The sequence below is a fragment of the Loxodonta africana genome, chromosome 14 (assembly GCF_030014295.1).
Source record: "Loxodonta africana isolate mLoxAfr1 chromosome 14, mLoxAfr1.hap2, whole genome shotgun sequence".
NCBI lineage: Eukaryota > Metazoa > Chordata > Mammalia > Proboscidea > Elephantidae > Loxodonta > Loxodonta africana.
The window spans coordinates 39,040,060-39,064,897 of NC_087355.1; the positions used below are offsets into that span (position 1 = coordinate 39,040,060).

Here is a 24,838-nt window from a genome sequence, read left to right on the forward strand (position 1 = left end):
CAACACAGCACTTCTTGTACTGTGAATTCCAATTTGTGTGTGTCTGTCTCTGTCTTCCACCGCCTGTGAGTGGGGCAGCAAGCTCAGCATGAGGCCAGAGTCCAGTGATGTCGTCGATAAGTAACATGAAGCAAATGAACTAAGACTGCACGTTGTGTCCCCTATACTGATTCCCTCACTATCCCGCGGGTTTCTATCCTATGTACTTCTCAACTTAAAAAGAAAAACAAACAAACAAACAAAACAAGATCAGTACTCTTGAGAAAAGTTATATTGTAAAGGTTGAGAACAGAACCCAGGCTTCCAGAGTTCCTACCCAGGTTCCACAAACTCCCTAGCTCTATGACATTAAACAAGTTACTTTTCCTTTCTATGGCTCAGTTTCTTTATCTATAAAATGGGACTGATAATGTTACCTCCCTCAACCTCAGAAGAAAGGCCTGGAGATTTACTTCCAAAAACTCAGCCATTGAAAACCAAATGGAGCACAATTCTACTCTGATGCATGTGGGGTCACCATGAATCGAAGCTGACTTGACAGCCACTGGTTTTATTGCTGAGGACTGAGTTAAACCATACGAACACACAGAATATAGAATAATGCCTGGCAGGTGGTAACTGCTGCCGATATTATTATTATTACACAAATATGAGGAAGTAGTGGTACTGGTAGTAGTGAAAGCAGCAGCAGCAAGAGCAACACATAGAAATCAACATATTTCAGCCCACCTTGTTGGACGGGTTACACCAAGTAATTCATGTGGTTCCAACAGGGTATTCTTTTTTTTTTTCTAAATAATTTTTATTGTGCTTTAAGTGAAAGTTTACAAATCAAGTCAGTCTGTCACATATAAGCTTATATACACCTTACTAAATACTCCCATTTACTCTCCCCCTAATGAGTCTTTTTTTTTAATGAGTCAGCCCTTCCAGTCTCTCCTTTCATGACCGTTTTGCCAGCTTCTAACCCCCCCACCCTCTCATCCCCCCTCCAGGCAGGAGATGCCAACACAGTCTCAAGTGTCCACCTGATACTGATACAAGTAACTCACTGTTCATCAGCATCTCTCTCCAGCCCATTGTCCAGTCCCTTCCGTGTCTGATGAGTTGTCTTTGGGAATGGTTCCTGTCCTGGGCCAACAGAAGGTTTGGGGACCATGACCGCCGGGATTCCTCTAGTGTCAGTCAGGCCATTAAGTCTGGTCTTTTTGTGAGAATTTGGGGTCTGCATCCCACTGATCTCCTGCTCCCTCAGGGGTTCTCTGTTGTGCTCCCTGTCAGGGCAGTCATCAGTTGTGGCCTGGCACCATCTAGTTCTTCTGGTCTCAGGATGATGTAAGTCTCTGGTTCATGTGGCCCTTTCTGACTCTTGGGCTCATAGTTATCCTGTGACCTTGGTGTTCTTCATTCTCCTTTGATCCAGGTGGGTTGAGAGCAATTCATGCATCTTCGATGGCCACTTGTTAGCATTTAAGACCCCAGACACCATACTTCAAAGTGGGATGCAGAATGTTTTCATAATAGAATTTACTTTGCCAATTGACTTAGAAGTCCCCTTAAGCCATAGTCCCCAAACCCCCGCCCTTGCTCTGCTGACCTTCAAAGCATTCAGTTTATCCCGGAAACTTCCTTGCTTTTGGTCCAGTCCAGTTTAGCTGACCTTCCCTGTATTGAGTATTGTCCTTCCCTTCACCTAAAGTAGTTCTTATCTACTAACTAATCAGTAAATAACCCTCTCCCACCCTCCCTCCCTCTCCCCTCTTGTAACCACAAAAGAATGTGTTCTTCTCAGTTTATACTATTTCTCAAGATCTTCCAACAGGGTATTCTTGATATTTTGATAATAAAGATACCTATACACTGTCCTATTTTATGTAAATGAAGTTGGCTTTGACTTCCACCCAAGTTTGCAGTAATAAGTAAGAACCACTACATATGAAACAATCAGTGTTCATCAGCTTCAGTAAAAAAAAAAAAAGAAAATTTTCCCACAAATAATTAGGGCATTTGTGCCATAACGATAGTGCCACCATAGGATAACTCCAGGAGGTATCTTCACGTTATAGTCAATATACATGGTGTCACCTGAAGGTGTGCCAGGAAGGCAGCACTTAAAACAGAATTCAATGGGAACAATACCTCTTGGACTTGGAGTTGTACCACACACAGGCCCTGTATACATATGCCTACTTTTAGCAGGAAGAAAAAATAACTCCCTTAAGAATTGATACTTTAAGAAAAATATCCACCAGTAAAATATATGAAACAGGCTTTCACCCTTCAGGTTTCTCCAAGTTTTAATTACAGATAAGAATAATGTCTACTGTTTCTAGTTGTGCCCAACTGATCCTTCTAGAAATTTTTGAATATGCTTATTTTTATCACTTTGAAAATTCTTCAATTCTGTTTGTATTCATAGAGTCAAGCCCAGTAATCATGGCGTAGTAAAAATAAATCAACTTAGGCCTCAGAAATGTTACACTGACAGCCCATTCTCATCCATGGTCTCTTTTGTTTTTTTTCCTATCAACTCATTAACCTTCTGTACAGGCCCACATGTTACTCACAAGGCTAAAATGGCAAAGTGAAAGTACTTAAGAACCTGAACACAGAAAATAAACATACTAAGCTACCATGATCTGCAGTGTGGACAAAAGTTCAGTGTTAGCACCTACTTTTACTTTCACCTTTTACCTTTCAAAACAGGAATCTAAGCTCCCTACTCAGTTAACCATCAACTAACTGTTCTTCTGTAGCTACCAAAGTGAGGGCTGACCCAACATCACATTTTGTAGTGTTTGAGTACCACTGAGGTATTCTGAAATGAAGAAAAAGAACTTTAATTTATGACGAAACTGACTTTTATATTCAAGTTGAAGGAAAAAATGCTGTCTTAACTTGATAATTTAGATAAAAGAATAAAAAAATCAAGAAACATATTAATAATTGAGGCAAGAAAAAAACTTGGAGCTCTTGATTTATCTACATAAACATTTCAATCCTTAAGTTATGAGTTAAAATACAACTACAGTTTCATAATAACTCTCCAACGAAAGTTACTTATTCAGCCTTAAGATAATTTTAATTAATTAAGTTAAATTTCTGGGTATGGTTTGACTAAATTAAGTCAGCTTACATCATCAGATATAATTCTCAATGTCTTTCTTTAGTTAAAGCTAGATACATGTTAAGAAAGTACATTGGTTTTATATAATAAATTTTGATATTCTCAAATGAGTGAAATTACTAGTCAATTAGCTAGTTTTCTGAAGCACCACAGTAATAAAACGTGAATTGGGAAAATGGCATTTTCATATTTTAAAATTTTTTTCTAAGTTTTAAATTTATCATTGAGGAGTTTCCATTCTATATATCTCCCATATTGGACTGAATGATGAAGATAAAAATAAATAAATAATCCTCCAAAATTCCAGACAAATTAAATCACCAAATTATTTTACAATTCTTTTTATTTCCTCTTTTAAGATACCTGAAACACAGTTTTGTGCTTTTCTTTATTTTTTAAATTATTGAAAAGAATTACAATACGGCCTTCAAACAGGCAAAGCTAACAAGAGAAATTATAGGCATAAAATTAGTTGAGGTCACCCTGTTGATCTGAGTGTCAGTGGTGGGATCAAAAATGTTCTTGTCATATCATGAATAAAGGAAGGGGAAAATGAGAATGTAGTAGTATGAAACAGAGTTAAAACAAAAAGAGGGAAAGCAAAAAGGAAAGTTTGCAACCTAATGTGATATCAAGCAGGCTTCAGAGCACACCACTGTGCACACAAAAAAGATGAACTAAGATAATGAAATTCCTAGTATCATTATAAAAACCTCACAAACTCATTTTCATTAACTCCTTGCTATTTTCCCCCCTTGCTAAATATATTCCTTTTATGCATAATAGAGATTGTTTCAGTTATTAAGAATTGTAAGTAAGCATGCTTATAAAAATTCGCTAAACATCCCACAATAAAAGAACCACTGCAATGTATGAGATTGCGTTCATTTTCTTTGAGGGAATAACTATCTATTACAATCTTCCCAACACCACAGCTAATTAATATAAAAACAATATAATATGCCATTTAATGTAATAAGTAAATTTATTGCTTAAAAATGGTTAATTGCTTCAACGTAACATAGGGATAACTGCAAATAGGTATCATTACTTTTAATTGTTGATGTTTTGTTGTTGTTAGGTGCCATTGAGTCATTTCTGACTCATGCACACCCTATGTACAACAGAATGAAATGATGCCTGCCCTGTGCCATCCCCACAAATGTTGTTATACTTAAGCCCAACATTGTAGCCACTATGGCAATCCATCTCATTGAGGGTTTGCCTCTCTTTGGCTGACCCTCGACTTTACCTATCATGATGTCCTCCTCCAGGGACTGGTGCCTCCTGATAACATGTCCAAAGTATCTGAGATGAAATCTTGCCATCCTTGTAAGGCGCATTCTGGCTGTATTTCTTCCAAGATAGACTTATTCATTCTTCCGGAAGTCCATGGTATATTGAATATTCTTTGCCAGTACCAAAATTCAATGGCGTCGTTATCTTCTTTTGACTTCTCTATTCATTGTCCAGCTTTCACATGTGTATGAAGCAATTGAAAACACCATGGCTTGAATCAAAGCATCTTAGTCTTCAAAGTGACATCTTTGCTTTTTAACACTTTAAAGAGGACTTTTACAGCAGATTCACCCAGTGCAATGCGTCTTTTGATTTCCTGATTGTTGCTCCCTTGGGCAGTGATTGTGGATACCAGTAAAATGCAATCCTTGACAACTTCAATCTTTTCTCCATTTATCATGATGTTGCTTATTTGTCCAATTGTGAGGATTTTTGTTTTCTTTATTTTGAGGTATAGGTTGAGGTGTAATCCATACTAAAGGCCGTAGTCTTTGATCTTTATCAGTAAGTACTTCAAGTCATCTTAGTTTTCAGCAAGCAAGGTTGTGTCATCTGTATATCACAGGTTGTTAATGAGCCCTCTTCCAATCCTGATTCTGTGGTCTTCTTCCCAGCGTTCAGCTTCTTGGATTATTTACTCAGCACACAGACTGAATAGATATGGTGTAAAGATACAACCCTGACGCACGCCTTTCCTGTTTTTAAACCATGCAGTTTCCCATTGTTCTGTGAGAATGACTGCCTCGGGTTCTATGTACATGTTCTGCATGAGCACAATTAAATGCTCTGGAATTCGATTCTTCCCAGTGTTATCCATAATTTGTTATGATCCACACAGTTGAATGCCTTTGCATAGTCAACAAAGCACAATTAACCATGTTTCTGGTATTCTTAGCTTTCAGACAAGATCCATCTAACATCAGCAATGATATCCTCGATCCATGTCCTCTTTAAACTGGCCTGAATTTCTGGCAAATCCCAGTTGATGTACCGCTGCAACCGTTTCTGAATTATCTTCAGCGAAACCTTACTTGTGTGTGATATTGATGACACTGTTAGATAATTTCCTCATTCTGTTGGATCACCTTTCTTTGGAATGGGCACAAACATGGATCTCTTCCAGTCAGTTGGCCAAGTACTGTCTTCCAAATTTCTTGACATAGATGAGTGAGCTCCTCCAGTGCTACATCCATTTTTTGAAACATCTCAGTTGGTATTCGGTCAATTCCCCTGGAGCCTTGTTTTTCGCCCGTGCCTTCAGTGCAGCTTGAACTTCTTCCTTCACTACCATCAGTTCATAATCATATGGTACCTCCAGAAACAATTGAGCATTGACTAATTATTTTTGGTACAGTGACTCTGTGTATTCTTTCCATCTTCTTTTGATGCTTCCTGTGTTGTTCAATATTTTGCCCATAGAGATCTTCAATATTGTAACTTGAGGCTTGAATTTTTTCTTCAGTTCTCTCAGCTTGAGAAATGCTGAGCATGTTCTTCTTTTTTGGTTTTCTAATTCCAGGTCTTTGCACGTGTAATTATAATACTTTATTTTCTCTTCTCAAGCCACACATTGAAATCTTCTCTTCATCTCTTTTACGTCTTGATTTCTTTCATTTGCTTTAACTGCTCTACATTCAATAGCAAGTTTCAGAATCTCTTCTAACACCCATTTTGTCTTGTCTTTCTTTCCTATCTTTGTAATGACCTTTTGCCTTCTTTGTGTATGATGTCCTTTATGTCATCCCACAGCTTGTCTGGTCTTTGGTCATTAGTATTCAATGCATCAAATCTATTCTTGAGATGGTTTCTAAATTCAGGTGGACAATACACAAAGTCATATTTTGGCTCTCGTGGGGTTCATCTCATGTTCTTCTTTTCCAACTTGAACTTGGATATGGGCAATTGATGGTCTGTTCCGCAGTCAGCTCCTGGCTTTGTTCTGACTAATGATATTGAAGTTCTCCATTGTCTCTTTCCACAGATGTAGTCGAAATGATTTTTATGTATTCCTTCCAGCCAGGTCCATATGTACAGTTGCTGTTTTTGTTTTTTTAAAAAAGTATTAGCAACGAATATGCTGTTGCTCTTGAAAAATTGTTTCATGAGATCTCCGGCATCATTTCTATCACCAAGACTGCATTTTCCAACTATAGATTCTTCATTGTTTCCAACTCTCGCATTCTGCTCACCAGTAATTATCAACGCATCTTGACTGCATGTTTGATCAATTTTAGACTATAGATGATGCTAAAAATCTTCAGTTTCTTCACCTTTGGTATTAGTGGTTAGTGCATAAATTTGAATAACAGTTGTATTAAACGGTCTTCCTTGTAGGCTTATGGATATAATCCTATCACTGACAGCATTGTACTTCAGGACAGATCTTGAAATATTCTTTTTGATGATGAGTATGATGTCATTCCTCTTCAACTGGTCACTGCCTGCATAGCAAATGATATGATTACCCAATTTAAAATGGCTGATACCAGTCCATTTCAGCTCCCTAAAGCCTAAGGTATCCATCTTTATGTGTTGCATTGCATGGTTGACAATTTCTAATTTTCCTAGGTTCATACTTCATACAGTCCAGGTTCTAATTATTAATGGGTGTTTGCAGCTGTTTCTCCTCACGTTGAGTTGTGCCACATCAGCAAATGAAGGTCCCGAAAGCTCTAGCCCATATACTTCATTTAGGTTGACTTTTCTTTTAGGAGGTAGCTCTTCTTCAATTGTATTTTAAGTCCTTTTCAGCCTGAGTGGCTCATCTTTTGGCAGTACATCAGATAATGTTCCATGGCTATCCATGAGGTTTTCACTGACCAATTTTTTTCAGAAATAGACAGCCAGGGCCTTCTTCCTAGTCTTAGTCTGAAAGCTATGCTGAAATCTGTCCATTACAGGTGGCCCTGCTGGTATTTGAAATACTGGTGGCATAGCTTCCAGCATCACAGCAACACACAAACCACCACAGTATGACAAAAAGACAGACGCGTAGTGGTACTATTAATTACCCAAGAATTATATATTAAATGTACCAAATGTCTGTCTGCCAGAGAAGGATATAATTTATTTAATTTTAAAAACAACTTATCTTGACGATAGTATAAAATCAGATGAGAGTTTATAGCATCAAAAATAGAGCCTAAGGTATTATTTTAGTATTAGGGAATAATTTTGGTCTATAACTGTAGCCCGTATTTCCTATCATAAAGCTTAGATATAAATTCATACCTGATAATTTGACAATGTAAAATAATACAGTGCAATTTCAATAAGGATTGTTACCACATATTCATTTAAGATTACAAAACACAGACAATTGCTTTAATAGCAGGATTATGGGGATTATACTTCCAAAAACAATACACTATATGAGCTGAACACCTAGAGCGATAATATCAGTGGAGAAAAAAAAAATGCACAGGAGGTAAATTAAGCCACAGAGTTGGTAGCTTGAGTGATAAGGAGGGTGAAGTCCCCAAGCAGACGTAAGAAAACATAGGAGGCATGGCAGGCTATAAAGGGAAAGTGAAGAGGGTTTAATGAGGCTTGAGCGCATTCACTCAGAAACCACTATCAGGTGTAACACTTTTTAGATGGAAATGTGTGTCTCCAATTCTAAAGTATAAATTAGGACAAAGTTTTGTTAAAAAAGAAAACAAAACTAAACATGAACATCAACAAAAGCAAACAAAAAAATGCTTTTAAATTGAAGTCTGACTATACAATTGATCTTTTCTCTATAATTTGCAGGAAATGCTCCTTTAACTCCTGCTCACTGACAACATCATGTCTCCCAGTCTGGACTCTGGGCCACCATATACCAGAAAAGGACCTGTGTCCTCTTCCACAGGTCCACGTTTTTTTACATCATGTGGCCAGAATACAACTACATAGTTGCTTACTGCTCAGACCCTTTCCCACAGAAGCATACGAATAAATTCTGCACAAAGTCCTTTCCATTAATATTCTGACAAAGACTTTCCCCAGCTATTTTAGGAAATCAAATCTATTCATCCCAAGTCCTTCCAATGACCAGCAAGAGCTCTCAAAACTGGGGGAAAACGCAGCACCCACCTTCTGTAGAACTACACTTTCTTAATATTGCTATCTAGTATTTAATACTTTTTTTTAATACTTCCTTAGTATTCTGGCACTAGTAAGTTAGACATTTAAACAATTTAAGCAATATGTTTCCTAAGTCCTCAATTTACATGTTTTTTTTTTTTTAAATATGTGTCATATTTTCTAAGAAAGTAAATCAGAAGATAAGAGCCCTCCATAAAAAACAAGAATGCTGTCCAGAGCACTTCGTAAAATGTTGGGATGAAGAATACAATTTGAATGAAATCCTGTACTATACACCACAACAAATCACAGTACTTGCTGGTTTTTGTTTTTTTTTTTCCAATTAACTAAAAACTATATTTATTCACGACAAGAGATATATTATAAATTAAAATGAAAGTTTGATATTACATTATTAAGAGAGAATTGCAATGGTTAGAGAGCAGCAGGCCCAAAATCGCCAAATTCTATTCCCAATATTGGTAAGTTTAGAATTATTGCAGGATAAATTATATAAACTATTGATTCTGATTTTCCATATACAGACCAAAGTTAATACATCTCTTTAAAGTGCCAGAGAAGATAATTTATTTAGATTTTCAGACTGCTTTGAAGTTTAAACATCAAGCCCTGTCATGTGCTTTTTTGTCTTTATGAATTAGAAACAGTATGATTAACGTTGTGATGTAAGGATTAGAGGGAAAAATTGAATTTTAAAAGCATATATTAAATTAATTTAATATGTCAAAATTAATTAAAAATACATCTGGGCCCAGATATTTCTATTTAAGTTTTAAAAAGAAAAAGAAATGTGTTTTTCTTAAGATAGATAGCACAGCATAGTGGAAACATTCCCAGATTAAATGTCAAAAGACTTGGATTCTACAACTAACTGGGACTTCACTTAGCCTTCAATTTTCAGTTTCTTTACCTGAAAAAGGAGAGAGAAAAAAAATTCTGTCTGGTCTGTTGTGGAGAGTTCATGTATGATGATCAAGTTAAATAATGGAAATAGATACACTTTGTATCAAAGACCCTCTGAACACAAATGATTTTTCCCTCCACCTGATATGGAAAGGAGTAATCACTTTCTCCTTTGGCGTCCACAAGCAATAAAACTGTTTCATAATATAGTGGGAGTTACAGTGTACCTGTGGTGAAATAATCTGTGCCTATATTTAGATATACAGTTTACTCTCAATTCCCTGGAAGAAGAGATTATTACTATATATGCCTTTTTTAAAGACCAAGTACTCAGTAAGCAGTCACTCTCTGAATAAAGAAATGAATGATCAATCAATCAATAAAATCTCAAATACTAGCAAAGAGTAAAAACAAACTCTTTTTAGATAATAACTCGAAAGTAGAGATTTTCCAGTGAAAACACCTTGATTTAACTCATTTGGGGAATTATCAACAGGCTAGGAAGACCTTGATTTGCATTGTTTCCCAATTTCCATGATGTAAATATTTTCACTACGGTCAATTTGAAGCTACTAACCTGATGTCACTTAACAGGGATTTAGGAAGAGATGTACACAATCTTCTCTTGTGGCTCTACAAGCCAACCCCAGCACACCACTGCTTGTCTCTCCTTCTGTAGTAACTTAAATTGCACACCAATTTTTACTCTCATTTTTCATCTTTCCTTTGCTATTTTAAAAAACTGTGTTGTGAAAATCAGGGAAGTAAACTTGACTTTGGGCCTTGAATGTTTTGGAGCCCTAGTGGCACAGTGGTGGTCGGCTGCTAACCAAAAGGTTGGCCTTTCGAATCCACCAGTTGCTCCTTGGAAACCCTATGGGGCAGTTCTACTCTGTCTTATAGCCCAAATTGTCTTATAGGGTCGATGAAATCTCAGAGGTGTAGAGTTAACATAGGTTAAATTCCAAAGAAAAGTTCATGAGACAAATTACTCAATTTGCGGTTGGTGGAATTTACTTAAAATTTTCCAGGCTACTTAGTTTGGCTCAAAAGCAAAAAGGAGAGGAATGTGGGTGCCATTACTTACTCAATTGTGTTTCTGTCCACTTTTCCTGTCATGTTAATGCCATAGAACTGCTGCATGGCAGCTAGGGCGGACTGCATGGTCTCTGCAGAGCGCAGCACCGACATTCTGGGGTCAGTCGGTGGCAGGTAGCCGTATTTTTGTAACCAAACCTGCAATAACAAGTACAGTTCCTTTTAGATCAACTTACACCTTCACAATAATTTTCTAATTAATTCATGTCTATTGTAGATTTTTATACATTATTTCCTCTACAAGGGCATACATTATTTAAGTGTTTGATCTATTTGTTATATATACTGCATAGTTTAGGTTATTTTAATATAATTTCAGAGGTTGTTACGGATTTTTCTACATACTTACAAATTATTATGTATATATGCATACATATATGTATATGATTAATCATTTGTTGCAAACTCATAGTATATAAGGTACTACAATAAATAATGGATAAAATCACAAATAAGACTGTCCCTGCCCTCCAGGAACTCAACCTCCCAAAATGAAGGATGGTACTTTTCAACAATGTGACCCCATTGAGACATTTATGCTGGAAGGGGTAGTTAATATGCTCATGTTATCTAAAAATGCCATTTTCCTGAAAAATAGACCAGTGACTACAATGGTGACAAATAGCATCTTCACAGGGAAACTTGTTTATTAGATATTTTGGGTATAAATTCCATGCAATCAGTCTATTTGATTATAGCTAGATGTCTCCAAGTATAAGTAACTGTCATGTAAGGAACAGTCTTTAAGTTTCACTTTAATCCAAACCCTGTAAGTAATCAAAATTTTCACATATAGATGAAGTCCAATCCTCTTAGTAATTATATCTAGCTCTCTCTTTAAAAGTGCCAAGATTTTTATACGTTCCCCCCACCCCGCCCCAGACTACTCCCCAACTCTTACCCCATCCTCTGGGGAAAGAGGGATCTGTAGGATAGTGAGAGAAAGAAGATGGAGTTGAACGTACATCTAATCTTGATTGGAACTGGAACAACAATTCAGAGTCATCTGAGATTAGATTGGAAAAGTAATACAAAATTTATATTCTTGGAAAAATATATCTCCACCAGGGAGCAATCCTTTCCAGTTTTAGAACTCTACATATTCATTTTAAATGCAGGATCATATGTTCAGCCCATATCCCATCCTCCTGTCCTTTACCTCAGTCTTCCCTAGGGCTTTAAGCTTTTTCTAAGCTCAGTGAACTACCTGTGTAATTGATAAGGGCCAAGTATTCTGCCACTGGTACAGAATAGAAGCTGTGCTATTTATTGGAAAGTGTTCACCAGGGTGTGTTTTCCTTACTACCTGGCTCTATTCATCATATAAATGATGATCCTATGAAATTGCAGCTTTTCCCCAATACCTGATACACTCCCTTTATGAACTTACAACTACAACACAGGAGAGTTACTTTCCCAGTGGAATAAACAGGATATTTAGAAGTTAAATTTCACCAAAAGAAAGAAAAAAAAAAAGGTGATGCTGACTATCTCAAAGTCTTTATGTGAGAAACACGAAATGGAATAGTTTGTAGTTTTTCTAAGAAATTGACCCCCCCACCAAAAAAAAAAAAAAGTCCAGTACTATAAGCACAAACCTTTGAATATAAAATGAAATTATTCTAAAACAATTTAAGAGATGAGCAATGCATCACTGTCAAGAAGCTTTATTGGTGAAACTCAGTCTAGTAAACTCATCTACCATACAGCAATAACATACCAAGATATGCTTCTCATTTAATCTGTAATGAATAGGCTGCCAGGAAAGACACATACATTCAGTTATCTAGTTAACAGTGATGAAGTCTGAAAGAGACTCCATTTTTTTCTGAATGAATGAGACAGTATTTCACTGACAATTTACTATTTAATAGGAAATTCAATACCTATTATACAATTTCTCAAAAATTAAAATATTTTATATTCATTTTTAACAATATAATTCAACAATATTCTTACACAAAACTCCATTTCTGTAACATGTTGCTTGCATTCATTTCTTGCTGGAGACCTGACTTGTTGCTAAATTACTCACGGGTGCTAAGCTACTGAAATTACATTTATGAGGACAGTAAAGAGAAAACCATTAATAAAAAAAAAACCTATGTTTTATATAATAGAAGTACTGTATATCACTTTTAAATGCATTATAAAAATAGCATGTTACATGTTATATATGTTACATATATATGCCTTAATTTTTTCAATCAAATGATTTAGAATAATATGAAAAATAAATTGTGATTTTTCTTCAAGTTCCCTTTTACATTATGTCATTTATCATGAGAGGCTGTTTCTCAAAATGATTGAGTAGTGGGTAATTCTGTTTAATTTTAAAACGTCAAAAAAGAATCCACCACTTTATGGGCAATATTTGTTTCCTGGCTGACAAATCAAGGTTATTAAGATCAAGAGTCACCCTGAGATGGTCACTCTTAATGACGTTTCATTTGTTAACAAATAAAGATGCTTTCATTGATACCAAGAATTGACCAAAAATAATTCCCAATTCCACTATGTATCTGTCAGCTTGTCATACTGTAGCAACTTTCATGTTGCTGTGATGCTGGAAGCTACTCCACTGGTATTTCAAACACTAGCAAGGTCACCCAGGGTGGACAGGTTTCAGCAGAGCTACTAGAATAAGACAAGATAGGAAGAAGGGCCCGGGAGTCTACTTCTGAAAAAACTGGCCAGTGAAAACCTTATGAATAGCAGTGGAACACTGTCTGGTATAGTGCAGGAAGATGAGCCCATCAGGTTAGAAGGCACTCAAAATACGACTGGGGAAGACCTATTTCCTCGAAGCAGAGTCTAACTTAACGACGTGAATGCAGTAAAGTTTTTGGGACCTTCATTCACTGATGTGGCACTACTCAAAATGAGAAGAAACAGGTGTGAACATTCATTAATAAAAGGAACATGGAATGTATGAATGTGAAAGTTGGAAACAAAGAAGAACCAGTAATTGGATGATAGAAATGACACAAGAGACAGCATGATAGGATTTTGCAAGACCAACAACTTATTCAACAACATAAATGACATCTATACACATAGACCTCACTGGATGGAAAATATAAGAATCAAATTGACTAACATCTGTGCAAGTGCTAAAATGATGGAGAAACTCAGTATCATCAGTCAGACCAAGTCCAGGGGCTAACTGCAGAACAGACCATCAACTGCTTAAATGCAAGTTCAAGTTAAAGGTGAAGAAAATTAAAACAAGGACACTAGAGCCAAAATATGTCATTGAATATAGTCCACTTGAATTTGGAGACCATCTCAACAACAGATTTGAAGCACTGAACAATAATGCCTGAACACCAGATGAATTGTGGAAGGACATCAAGGACATCAAACATGAAGAAAGAAAGAGGTCATTAAAAAAAAAAAAAAAAGACCAAAATGGATGTCAGAAGTGACTCTGAAACTTGCTCTTGAATGTAGAATAGCTAAAGCAAATGGAAGAAATGATGAAGTAAAAGAGCTGAACAGAAGGTTTCAAAGGGTGGCTCTGAAGATAAAGTATTTGTACACTTCATTAAGTGTGTAAAGTTCTGGAGACAGAAAACCAAAAGGGAAAAACACACTCAGCATTTCTCAAGCTGACAGAACTGAAGAAAAAATTCAAGTCTCATGTTGCAATTCCGAAGGATTCAATGGTCAAAATATTGAACACCACAGGTAGCACCAAAAGATGATGGAAGGAATACACAAAGTCACTGTACCAAAAAGATTTGGTGGACGTTCAACCATTTCAAGAGGTAGCATATGATCAAGAACCAGTGGTATTTAAGGAAGAAGTCCAAGCTGCGCTGAAGGCACTGGCAAAAACAAGGTTCCAGGAATTGACCAAATACCAATTGAGATGTTTCAACAAATGGATAGAGCACTGGAGGTGCTCACTCATCTATGCCAAGAAATTTGGAAGACAGCTACCTGGCCAACCACCTAGAAGAGATCTATATTTGTGCCCATTTCAAAGAAAGGCAATCCAACAGAATGTGGAAATTAACTAACAATGTCATTAATATCACACGCAAGTAAAATTTTGCTGAAGATTACTCAAAACCAGTTGCAGCAGTACATCAACAGGGAATTGCCAGAAATTTAAGCCAGATTCAGAAGAGGACATGCAACTAGGGATAGCATTGCTGATGTTAGATGGATCTTGGCTGAAAGCAGAGAATACCAAAAAGATGTTTACCTGTGTTTTACTGACTATGCAAAAACATTTGACTGTGTGGATCATAACAAATTATGGACAATACTGTGAAGAATGGGAATTCCAGAACATTTAATTGTGCTCACTAGGAACCTGTACATAGAACAAGAGGCAGTTGTTCGAATGAAACAAGGGGATACTGCATTTCTTAAAGCCAGGAAAAGAGTGCTCCATGGTTGTATCCTTTTACCATACTTACTCAATCAGTATGCTAAGCCAATAATCTGAGAAGCTGGAGTATACGAAGAAGTATGCAGCATCAGGATTGGCGGAAGACTCATTAAAAACCTGTATTATGTGGATGACACAACCTTGCTTGCTGAAAGTGAAGAGGACTTGAAGCACTCACTGATGAAGATCACAGACTATACCATCAGTATAGATTACACCTCAACATAAGGAAAATATCAATCCTCACAACTGGGCAAATAAGCAGCATCACGATAAATGGAGAAAAGGCTGAAGTTGTCAATGATTTCATTTTACTTGGACCCACAATCAACACCCATGGAAGCAGCAGTCAAAAAATCAAATAACCTATTGTATTGGGGAAATTGTTTGCAAAAGACCTCTTTAAAGTGTTGAAAAGCAAAAATATCATTTTGAGGACTAAGGTAAACCTGACCAAAACCAAGACATTTTCAATTGGTTCATATTCATGCAAAGCTGGACTAAGAATAGGGAAGAACAAAGAATTGATGCCTTAAAATTTTGGTGTTGTTGAAGAATAGTGAATATACCATGGACTGCCAGAAGAATTAACAAATCTGTCTCGGAAGGAGTAAAGCCAGAGTGCTCCTTGGAAGACAGGATGGTGAGACTTCGTCTCACATACTTTGGACATGTTATCAGGAGGGACCAGCCCCTGGAGAAGGACATCATGCTTTGTAAGGTAAGGTAGAGGATAAGCAAAAAAGAGGAAGACCCTCAATGAGATGGATTGACACAATGTCTGCAACAATGGGCTCAAACATAGCAATGACTGTGAGTGTGGCACAGGACCAGGTAGTGGTTTGTTCTGGTGTATATAGGGTTGCTATGAGTCAGAATCGACTTGACAGCACCTAACAACAACTAACAATTCCCACTTGAAATTTGCGGTGCATCTTTCTACAAAACATTCAGATATCAAGCATGACCATAATGGTGTTATGTTACAGCATGAAACCAGCAAGTCCTCAACAATATTTCAAAAACTACAATAGAAAACATCATTCTATGTCAATGTAAAGCTTAATGCATTAATCTGATCCATAGTGCTTTTTCAAACACCTAATATTGACTATCTAATATGGAAGCCCTGGTGATATAGTGGTTAAGACCTATGGCTGCTAACCGAAAGGCTGGCAGTTTGAATCCACCAGGCGCTTCTTAGAAACTGTATGGGGCAGTTCTACTCTGTCCTATAGGGTCGCTATTAGGCGGAATTGACTCGATGGCAATGGGGTTTTTTAATACACAAACTACAGATGACAACAAATACTTGCTTAATCTTTGAATCATCAAGGGAGTATACTTTTTTGAGGTTTTTTTTTTAAACTACTTCCTTTAAGCTGTTGAGACCACAGAAGAAATCTCAGTCTAATTATTGTTGGTAACCTGTTGAAGAAGATTTGTACCATAGAGCCCTATATAAGAAGATGCTTATGCTTCTTGGAGAAGTCCAAGTAGTTCAACATGGTGACCTAACACTGGTCAAATACAAGCTGTGCTATAAACTCAATATCAATGGCAAAAAAACCACTATGGTCCAAACTCATAATGCTTTGTAAACATTGGCTCTCAAATTACCAATGAGTGAAGTTCAGGTACAAAACTTTTCCATAATCATCAGAGAAGTCTGGGAGCCTCTGGTATAAGCAACACTTGAAATGTCACGTTATTCTATTTCTATAGAATAAAGCCTTTTCTTTTATAAATAGAGAAATATAGCCTTAGGACTTATGATTCTATAGTAGTCAGCAGTATGAGGTTTTAGAAATTGAGATATAACAGGGTAACACAGAGGAAAATCTTTCTCTTTCTCTCTCTTTTTTTTCTTTCTCTTTAAATTATAAACTGATCTTAAAGAAGACATTAGTCTACAGGACTAACTGCCTACACAAACCACAGCCTCATCTATCCTGAGACCAGAAGAACTAGATGGTGCCCAGCTACCACCACTGACCTTTTTGGCCAGAGACACAATAGATGGTCTCAGATAGAAACTGCAGAACAAAACTCAAATTCTTAAAAAAAAAAAAAAAAAAGGCCAGACTTGACTGGCAAAGGCTAGAGGAACCTCCAACACTATTACTTTGAGATACTCTTTAAACTTTGAGCTGAAACCACTCCCGGAGGTCATCTTTCAGCTAAACAACAAATTGGTTCATAAAATAAACAGTATCACCCATGAGTCTTGTGCTCCTTTAAAAAAAAAAAAAATCTACATGAGAACAAATGGTCAACATTTACCCTAAAGTAGAGATGAGAAGGTCGAGAGGACAAGAAAGCCAGATTAATAAAATGGAATAACCAGAACAGAAATAATGAGAACATTGACACAATGTGAAAAATGTAACCAATATCGCTGAACAATATGTATAGAAATCATGAAATGGAAATCTAATTTGCTGTGTAAGCTTTCACCAAAAACACAATAAAATATATTTTTTTAATTATAACCTGATATAATTTCCTATTTGATAAAATTTAAAATAGATCTGCAAAGCAGTATTTAAAGGTGTATTTTATCACTTAGTCTTCTGCTGTTCAAAGTTTGGTATATAATCTTTTGTGTCTTTTACACTGTTTATAAAAATACATTTTGAGATATACATATATATCAGAGCCCTGGTGGCACAGTGGTTAAGACCTTGGCTGTTAACCAAAAGGTCGGAAGTTTGAATCCATCAGCTGCTCTCTGGAAACCCTATGGGGCAGTTCTACTCTGTCCTATAGGGCTGCTATAGATGTATATATCATGAATTATACCACAGATATTCATTCTCATCCCTTGGTATTTGAAAAAATATCCCTGTTATCAACATCACTGTAAAATGCTGCCTCTCTTGGATGATTGAACGTACTAAATTTGACTCCTGTGATTGTTCATCCCTTGATATATTTTTGTCTTAAGTGTACGGATGGTTAAGAGCTAATTTCTTCATCTGTGCATTTAGGAGAAATGATATCTAATTTATAGGGCTGCGGTATGTTTGGTATGTGTTAAGCAAAAAAATCCATAAGGCCCCCAACATAATTCTTGCTCAGTCTTTTTTTTTTTTTTTTTTTAATACTTATTACTTGATGCCAATTACAGATTATTACCCTGAATTCTTGACATTTCTCCTGTTCAACTTAAGATTTGTTCTTGGAATTGAGTAAAACTGAAAGTACAGGTGAGGTTTAAGTGGTCACACTTGTGACGACGGTTGAACTACAGAGGATGAAGAAGCACATACTGCTTGAAAATTCCAAAAAAAAAAAAAAGGGGAAAGTATGAAAAATTTAGTCAGTTGGTTTTTTTGCTTTTTTTTTTTATTTTTCTCACTGGACTGACGTGCATTGGAGAGCACTGGAAATGTATCAAGGACAATCTGTGAGGCAAAACTTTTCTCCTTATGTCATCTGGAACTTAATCCCATCTCATTATCACTGTAACAACCAACCACAGAACCTCAAATGGAGCAACAAAATCTGGCCTTGAACTGCATTCCTTGGATGACTAACTCAATCAAATGTCTTGCTATCTTACAGGCAAAACCAATTTTCTTGACTTAGTGATAATTCAACTGGATGAGAAAACAGAAGATTGCTGCTCTTTGCAGAGCGAGAAGATGTATCAAGCAATAAAAGATAAACACTAAATATGAAATCATGTGCCAATAGGCACTGCCTTTACTAGACTGCAGTATAAATAAGAAAAAGTGTAGGAGACACACAAAGTTTCAGCAAAATCCATTTGAGAAAGAATGTCTTTGTCATTAATATTTCATGTGATCATATTGTTAATTAACTCAGTTATCCACACCCACATATCAGAGTAACAACCTAATAGATGGTTATCAAACAAAGAAGACATCAGTAATTTTTACAACTAATAGCAAATCTAGGCAGAGCATTTTTAGAATATATATTGTTCTTTATTCTTTCATGTCAATACTATATAGAAATAAAATTCCCTCTAGTCTTTGAAGCTAAGAAATTTATCAATGCCTTAATATAAAACTAAGTACTATTCATTTACTGAGGTGAATCACAAATGCAAAGACAATTTAAAACTCTCTCATTGGCAACAGATAACATATAGAGAAAACCCTTTGAAATGATGACCCTGAATAACTCTAAGAAGCTCGGATATTCTTCCAAAAAATTCTTTTTAAATAATTAAACTACTGAATTCATTAAGGGAAGAAAGGATATATTTTAGAGAGTATAGAAATGTTTGGATGGGAAAAAACAGGGTAATCGGGGGGTCATGTTTGGCAAATTTAATTTAATGAAAAATCATTTTGCTATACCATAATGCTTATTTGTGACTTAGCCAGTTATTTCAAGTATAGCTCATTTCCAGCTAAAGTGTCCTCTGGCCAAATGTAAGTTCCTTGTACCCAATGATAATACAATCCAAATTCTGGTACTCAGTGTGAAAAGAAAAGTGCAAAGGCGACAAATATATTTTGTAGGATTTACTTAGTGACAATCGTGTTCATTACATGACTTTACAAATATTTCCTTTTATTATTTTTGAATATAATTTTAAAAAATAATTGACTTCACATTAAATTGTAACATACTAGCAAGATATTTAAATACATAATGGAAAATGCGTATTCCGATATAACTGATTTTCTCAGATAAAATGCAACTGAAATAATGTATTTTTACTCATTAGATTCTCTGATGTTGTAAAAAGCTAACTTGTATTTTTGAGTATAAGCTTTCTAAACATATTTGTTAAATTCAGTTATGAACTAAAATGAAAAATTAAAAAGTGATCAACCCTTTATGTGATAGTTTCATCGGCAAAGTCAGCATAGATATTGTCTAAGAAATACCATATATTCACTGGTTATAAAGAATGGCAAGATTTAGGGCCTAAGTTTTCTAGTCTGAAAAGTGGTCATAAATATGAATTACAACTACCTATTAACCAAAAAATTAAACTGATACGAGAGTAGTCATTCAGAATTGGTAAAATTGAAAATTCATAGAGTCAGTTAACGAGGCAGAAATTAGCCATTCTATTCACTGAAAAACCTAAACGTGCTCTAAATCGCCATCCCCTCTCCACCACGAATGAATCAGTGTATGAAACTGCACATACAGAATTCAATTTCTTTAGAATATTACTGTCTATTAAGTGGCTTCTTAAAATAGAAATGAAACAGTGGAGGGACTAAAAGTTACTCCACTAAACATTTTATCAAGCAAGAGGCAACTACCATTTGGACAAGGAGACGGAAAACAGCTGAGTCATTAGTACAAGTAATAATCATAAAGAGCCCTGGTGGAGGAATGGTTAAGCGCTTGGCTGCTAGGCAAAAGGTTGGCGGTTTTAACGCCCCCAGCATCTCCGCGAGAAAGACCTGGCCATCTGCTCCCATTAAAGATTACAGCCTAGAAAACTCTATGGGACAATATTACATGGGGTCACTATGAGCCGGAATCCACTCAATGGCGCCAAGTAATAGCACAGTAATCATCATCATGACCATATTTTTACCTTAATATTAATCTCACTTGTAAAGGCTGGGTTAAGTTTTATCCGTGCTGCAAAGGCGTGCACTGCACTTTGTACTTAGCAGCTATGTGGAAAAAACTCTCAAATAGTAATGGCTTAACTCTGGAGAGAAAAGCTGCGGCCCTTAATTGGGGTTCTACCATGTGCTAGTCAATGTGCTGAAAAGTTGCAGAGTCCTACGATATACTCTTTATCTAATCTGCCTCTGAACTGACCCGACGGCAACGGTTTTGGTTCAGTTTTGGTATCTGTCTTTACTGGCTTTTCCTAAGTATATTTTAGATTTTTAAAAACATTTTATACATAGCAAGAAGAAAGTCTTGGTGATCTACTTCCAAAAATTAGCCAAAGAAAACCCTATGAATCACAACAGGACATCATCTAATGATATAAGATGAGCCCCCTGGGTTGGAAGACACTCAAAATACACAGCGGCCACAACAGTGGATTGGAGATGACCAATGATTGTGAAGACAGAGGAGGACCTGGCAACTTCTCTGTTCTGTTTTACATGGGGCCGCCATCAGTCAGAGCCAACCAGAGGACAACTAACAGCAACATATACAGCAGAAACACACACACGCCCTGCTGCAACAAAACAACCCCACTCCTCCAAAAAAGCAAACACAACCAAACAATAGCAGGATGTGTATATTCTAGCACAACCCCCAATGTGTCTTCGGTAGACAGAAACAATTACCAAAAAGTAACTCCTTACAGTGATTACCGACAGGATTCTACTTTATATCAAAATCCTTTCACAAACCCAAAAGCAGAGTAAAATTCCCCTCAAATCTGTGTTTGTTTACATGAGCCAAGAGAAGAAAAGAGCTGGGCGATATCCTAGGGCACATCACCCAGCTCTTTTCTAAAATGCATGTATTTGAGATTAAGTTATGTGCATCTTCGACGCAACTTGCCTTTATTTGGCAGATTCAGTCTCATCAACACAAAAAAATGGTTGAAAAAATTAATTTTAATTAGGGTCTTCAAAGTGGGCTGCAAAATGCGCCATTGAGATGTAGGCACAAAATACTGCAGCATTTTATGTAATGCGCACACACGTGCACAGATGCACACCTACACATGAAACCTAAAACAGAAAGAAGAAATAACATTATTTTTATTTAATGTACATATTGACCCTGGTACTCTGACTCAGGTCAGACATCAAGTCTTCATTTCTCTCCTACATTCTGCTGGTAAAGGTTCACAATGTAAAGTGGTCGTCAGTGTCACTTTCAACAGTTAGTTCGATTTCAGCACATGGTAACATATGGCTCTTTTAAATGGATTTATGGATTATATCATTTAAAAATTAGAAGTCTCATCACTAGTTGATTCCTACTCATGGCAACTCCATGTGTGTCAGAGTAGAACTGCACTCCACACGGTTTTTAATGGCTATGATCTTTCAGAATCAGATTGCCAAAGCACCTCTGGGTGGATTCGAACCACCAACCTTTTAGTTAGTAGCTGAGCACTGAATTTTACCACCCAGGGACTTCTAGAAATCTTACAACACTTTGTAATATGATGGAGAGTGACCAAAAAATATTTTGTAGAATATACCGGTTTGTTGATTATCTCACGACAAATTAAATGGGTTGTCAAACTTAAATATGAGTTAAGTATTTTCTTTTACAAAATGACAAAAGTGCTGACATTCTGGATGCTGATTCTGCTGATTTAACCCCTGAATAGCTATGTCTGGGGTTTAAAAAACAAACACAATCTGTCTCATCAAAATAAAAGAGATGTTTTAATAACACAGGAAAAAGGAACTGCTTTTGAAAGAAACATGTGCCATGATGAGAGTATTTTAAAGATGGATGTCCGGAAATGTTCGCATCACTGTATGACTTTGTGCTCAAAGAGATTTACCATTTATTAAAATTCTCTCATAATTTTCTACTTTAAAATCTTGGCAACAGAATTTGACAACTATAAAATAATCTGCCAAAAGAATACTTTCAGCAGGTTTTAAACTCATTCGTTGAAAATATGAAAATACAGCACCTTCTGATTAGTTGTCAGGAACAACTGGTGAATGTCAGGGAAGACGCAAATTCACCTGCTGTATTTTACCTAAATCCTTTGCGTAACTGATTGACAGGATTATAAAATGAGCCTCATCATTTGTAATCAGCCAATGATGCAACTTTTCCATTTTCATTGACGTATCTTCCTGATGTGTCTCTTGGCAACAGCAATTCTTAAGACAAAGATTAGAAATAAACTGATCATGGAATTTGCTGTATTAGGAAGTGTTTATACTAACATTTTCAAGAATAAAGACACATGCATAGTCAGTAATGGAACTCTGAAAAAAAACAGTAGTTAATGATATTTCTGATAAAATCAAAACAATGTAAATATAATAAAATAAAATGATTAAAATTTTGTATCATCTTTAGCTTAACATCTATTTTTAGTATGTTTTACCACATCTATAATATTTAGTACAACAGTTCAAGAATATACTTATAAATAAAAAATGGGTACATGTTGAAAAATTGATGGAGATATAAAATCAAAAAAGTGTCGTGATCACTGAACTGCTAGAAACTGTTTTTTAAAATGTAGCTACTTTCTTAAATTTTCTCCAAAGAAGCCCTGGTGGCACAGTGTTTAAGAGCATGGCTGCCAACCAAAAGGTCAGGAGTTCAAATCCACCAACGGCTCTTGGAAACCCTATGAAGTAGTACTACTCTGTCCTGTAGGGTCGCTATGAGTCGGAATCGACTTGACGGCAATGGGTTTATATATTATGACTATGACAATTCCCAATCCCTTCTTTTTCTGTTATGCACTATTGAAGCTGCTCACATCTTACAGAAACAATTCCCTAGAATGGCTTCCAAGTCATTCATGATTTGGTTTCAAACTACATATGCCCTTGTTACTTTGTTCCATGGAACCTATTTTTGGTCACACTAATACACCAGTCCCAGCTCTAAAAGGCCTTGAAAATGACAGAAATCCTACCACTCCTCTACTGCCCACTATGTACCAGGGGATTTATATGCATCATCTTTAATTCTTCCACCACCTGTCTGTCAGTTTGTCATAATGTAGTGGCTTGCATGTTGTTATGACGCTGGGAGCTATGTTACTGGTATTTCAAATATCGGCAATGTCACCCATGGTAGACAGGTGTCAGAGGAGCTTCCAGACTAAGACAAACTAGGGAGAAGGGCCTGGTCATCTACTTCTGAAAATTACCCAATGAAAACTCTGTGAATCACAACAGAATATTGTTCGATATAGTGCTGGAAGATAACTTCCCTAGGTTGGAAGGCAACAATGGATTCAAACATGTTGGTGATCGTAAGGATGGTGGGGGACCAGGCACCATTTTGTTCTGTTATGCATGCGAGTCGCAATGAGTTAGAGTCAACCCGATGGCAACTAATGACAATGACAATCCTTAATCTTTGTAAAATGTCTGCAAGCTAAGCATTATTAGCCCTGTTTCATAAATGACAGAATTAAACCTCAGAAAGATTAAGTAAGTTGCCCAAGGACACACCAATAGTAAGAGGAGGAATCAGTATTCAAGTAGAGGTCTGACTGACACCCAAGCTTGGCTCCCTGCCTGTCTGTATCTTAGGAAACCCTAGGAGACCCTATTCACATTTCAAAATGAGAAGGCGGACTCTATGAAAACATACATATAATAACTGAGAGCATTCCATTTTTATGTAAACAAAACACCCCATTTAACATCAAGAAAGGACACCGAATTGCGGCTGCATATGTTCTAGATATAACACTAACACCTACTTTCCAGGGGCTCTCTAATTGCCAATGTAAAATAGTCTTGCCCAAAGCCAAAAAACCAAACCCAGTGCAGTGGAGTATGAGTCTTGCCCAGCCCAATTCCCTGCTAAAATATTTCACTTAGGGCCATTTCAGTTTCACAGTGTAAAGACCACTGAACTCTCTTTGCTAAAAGCCCTTTGGTAGGGCTTTTATCCTTTCTTCTCACTGTATTAATTCTCTCAGAGAAGTTTATTATTGTAGCCACATCACTACCAGTCAACAGTGTCTACGCTCTTTGATTATCTCTTCAAAACCCAAACGTATCTGCCAAAGACACATCATTTAACTCTCTAACCCTGACCTCACCCTAATGTCCAGACTCTACTATCACACTGCGGTTTAAAGAAAAAATATAGGAGTCATCCTTAATTTCACCTTTTTCTTCATCATGGATATCCAATCCATCATCACATCTTAGCTCCATTTTGACCTTGAATCAAAACTCTTATTTCTGCTGCTATCCCTTGTTCAAGAATTCCTGGTGGTGCAATGATTAAGCCCTCAGCTGCTAAATGAACAGTTGGTGGTTCAAATCCACCCA

General features: G+C 36.5%; 1 protein-coding gene across 1 annotated transcript in view; it reads right to left on the reverse strand.

Annotated features, from left to right (window-relative positions):
* MMP16 (matrix metallopeptidase 16) overlaps positions 1-24,838 on the reverse strand; it is a 307,074-nt gene that overhangs the window by 135,719 nt on the left and 146,517 nt on the right. The window contains exon 2 of the mRNA XM_003408378.4: positions 10,506-10,654. Coding sequence (XP_003408426.1) covers positions 10,506-10,654 — 149 coding nt within the window. The remainder of the gene's footprint in view (positions 1-10,505; positions 10,655-24,838) is intronic.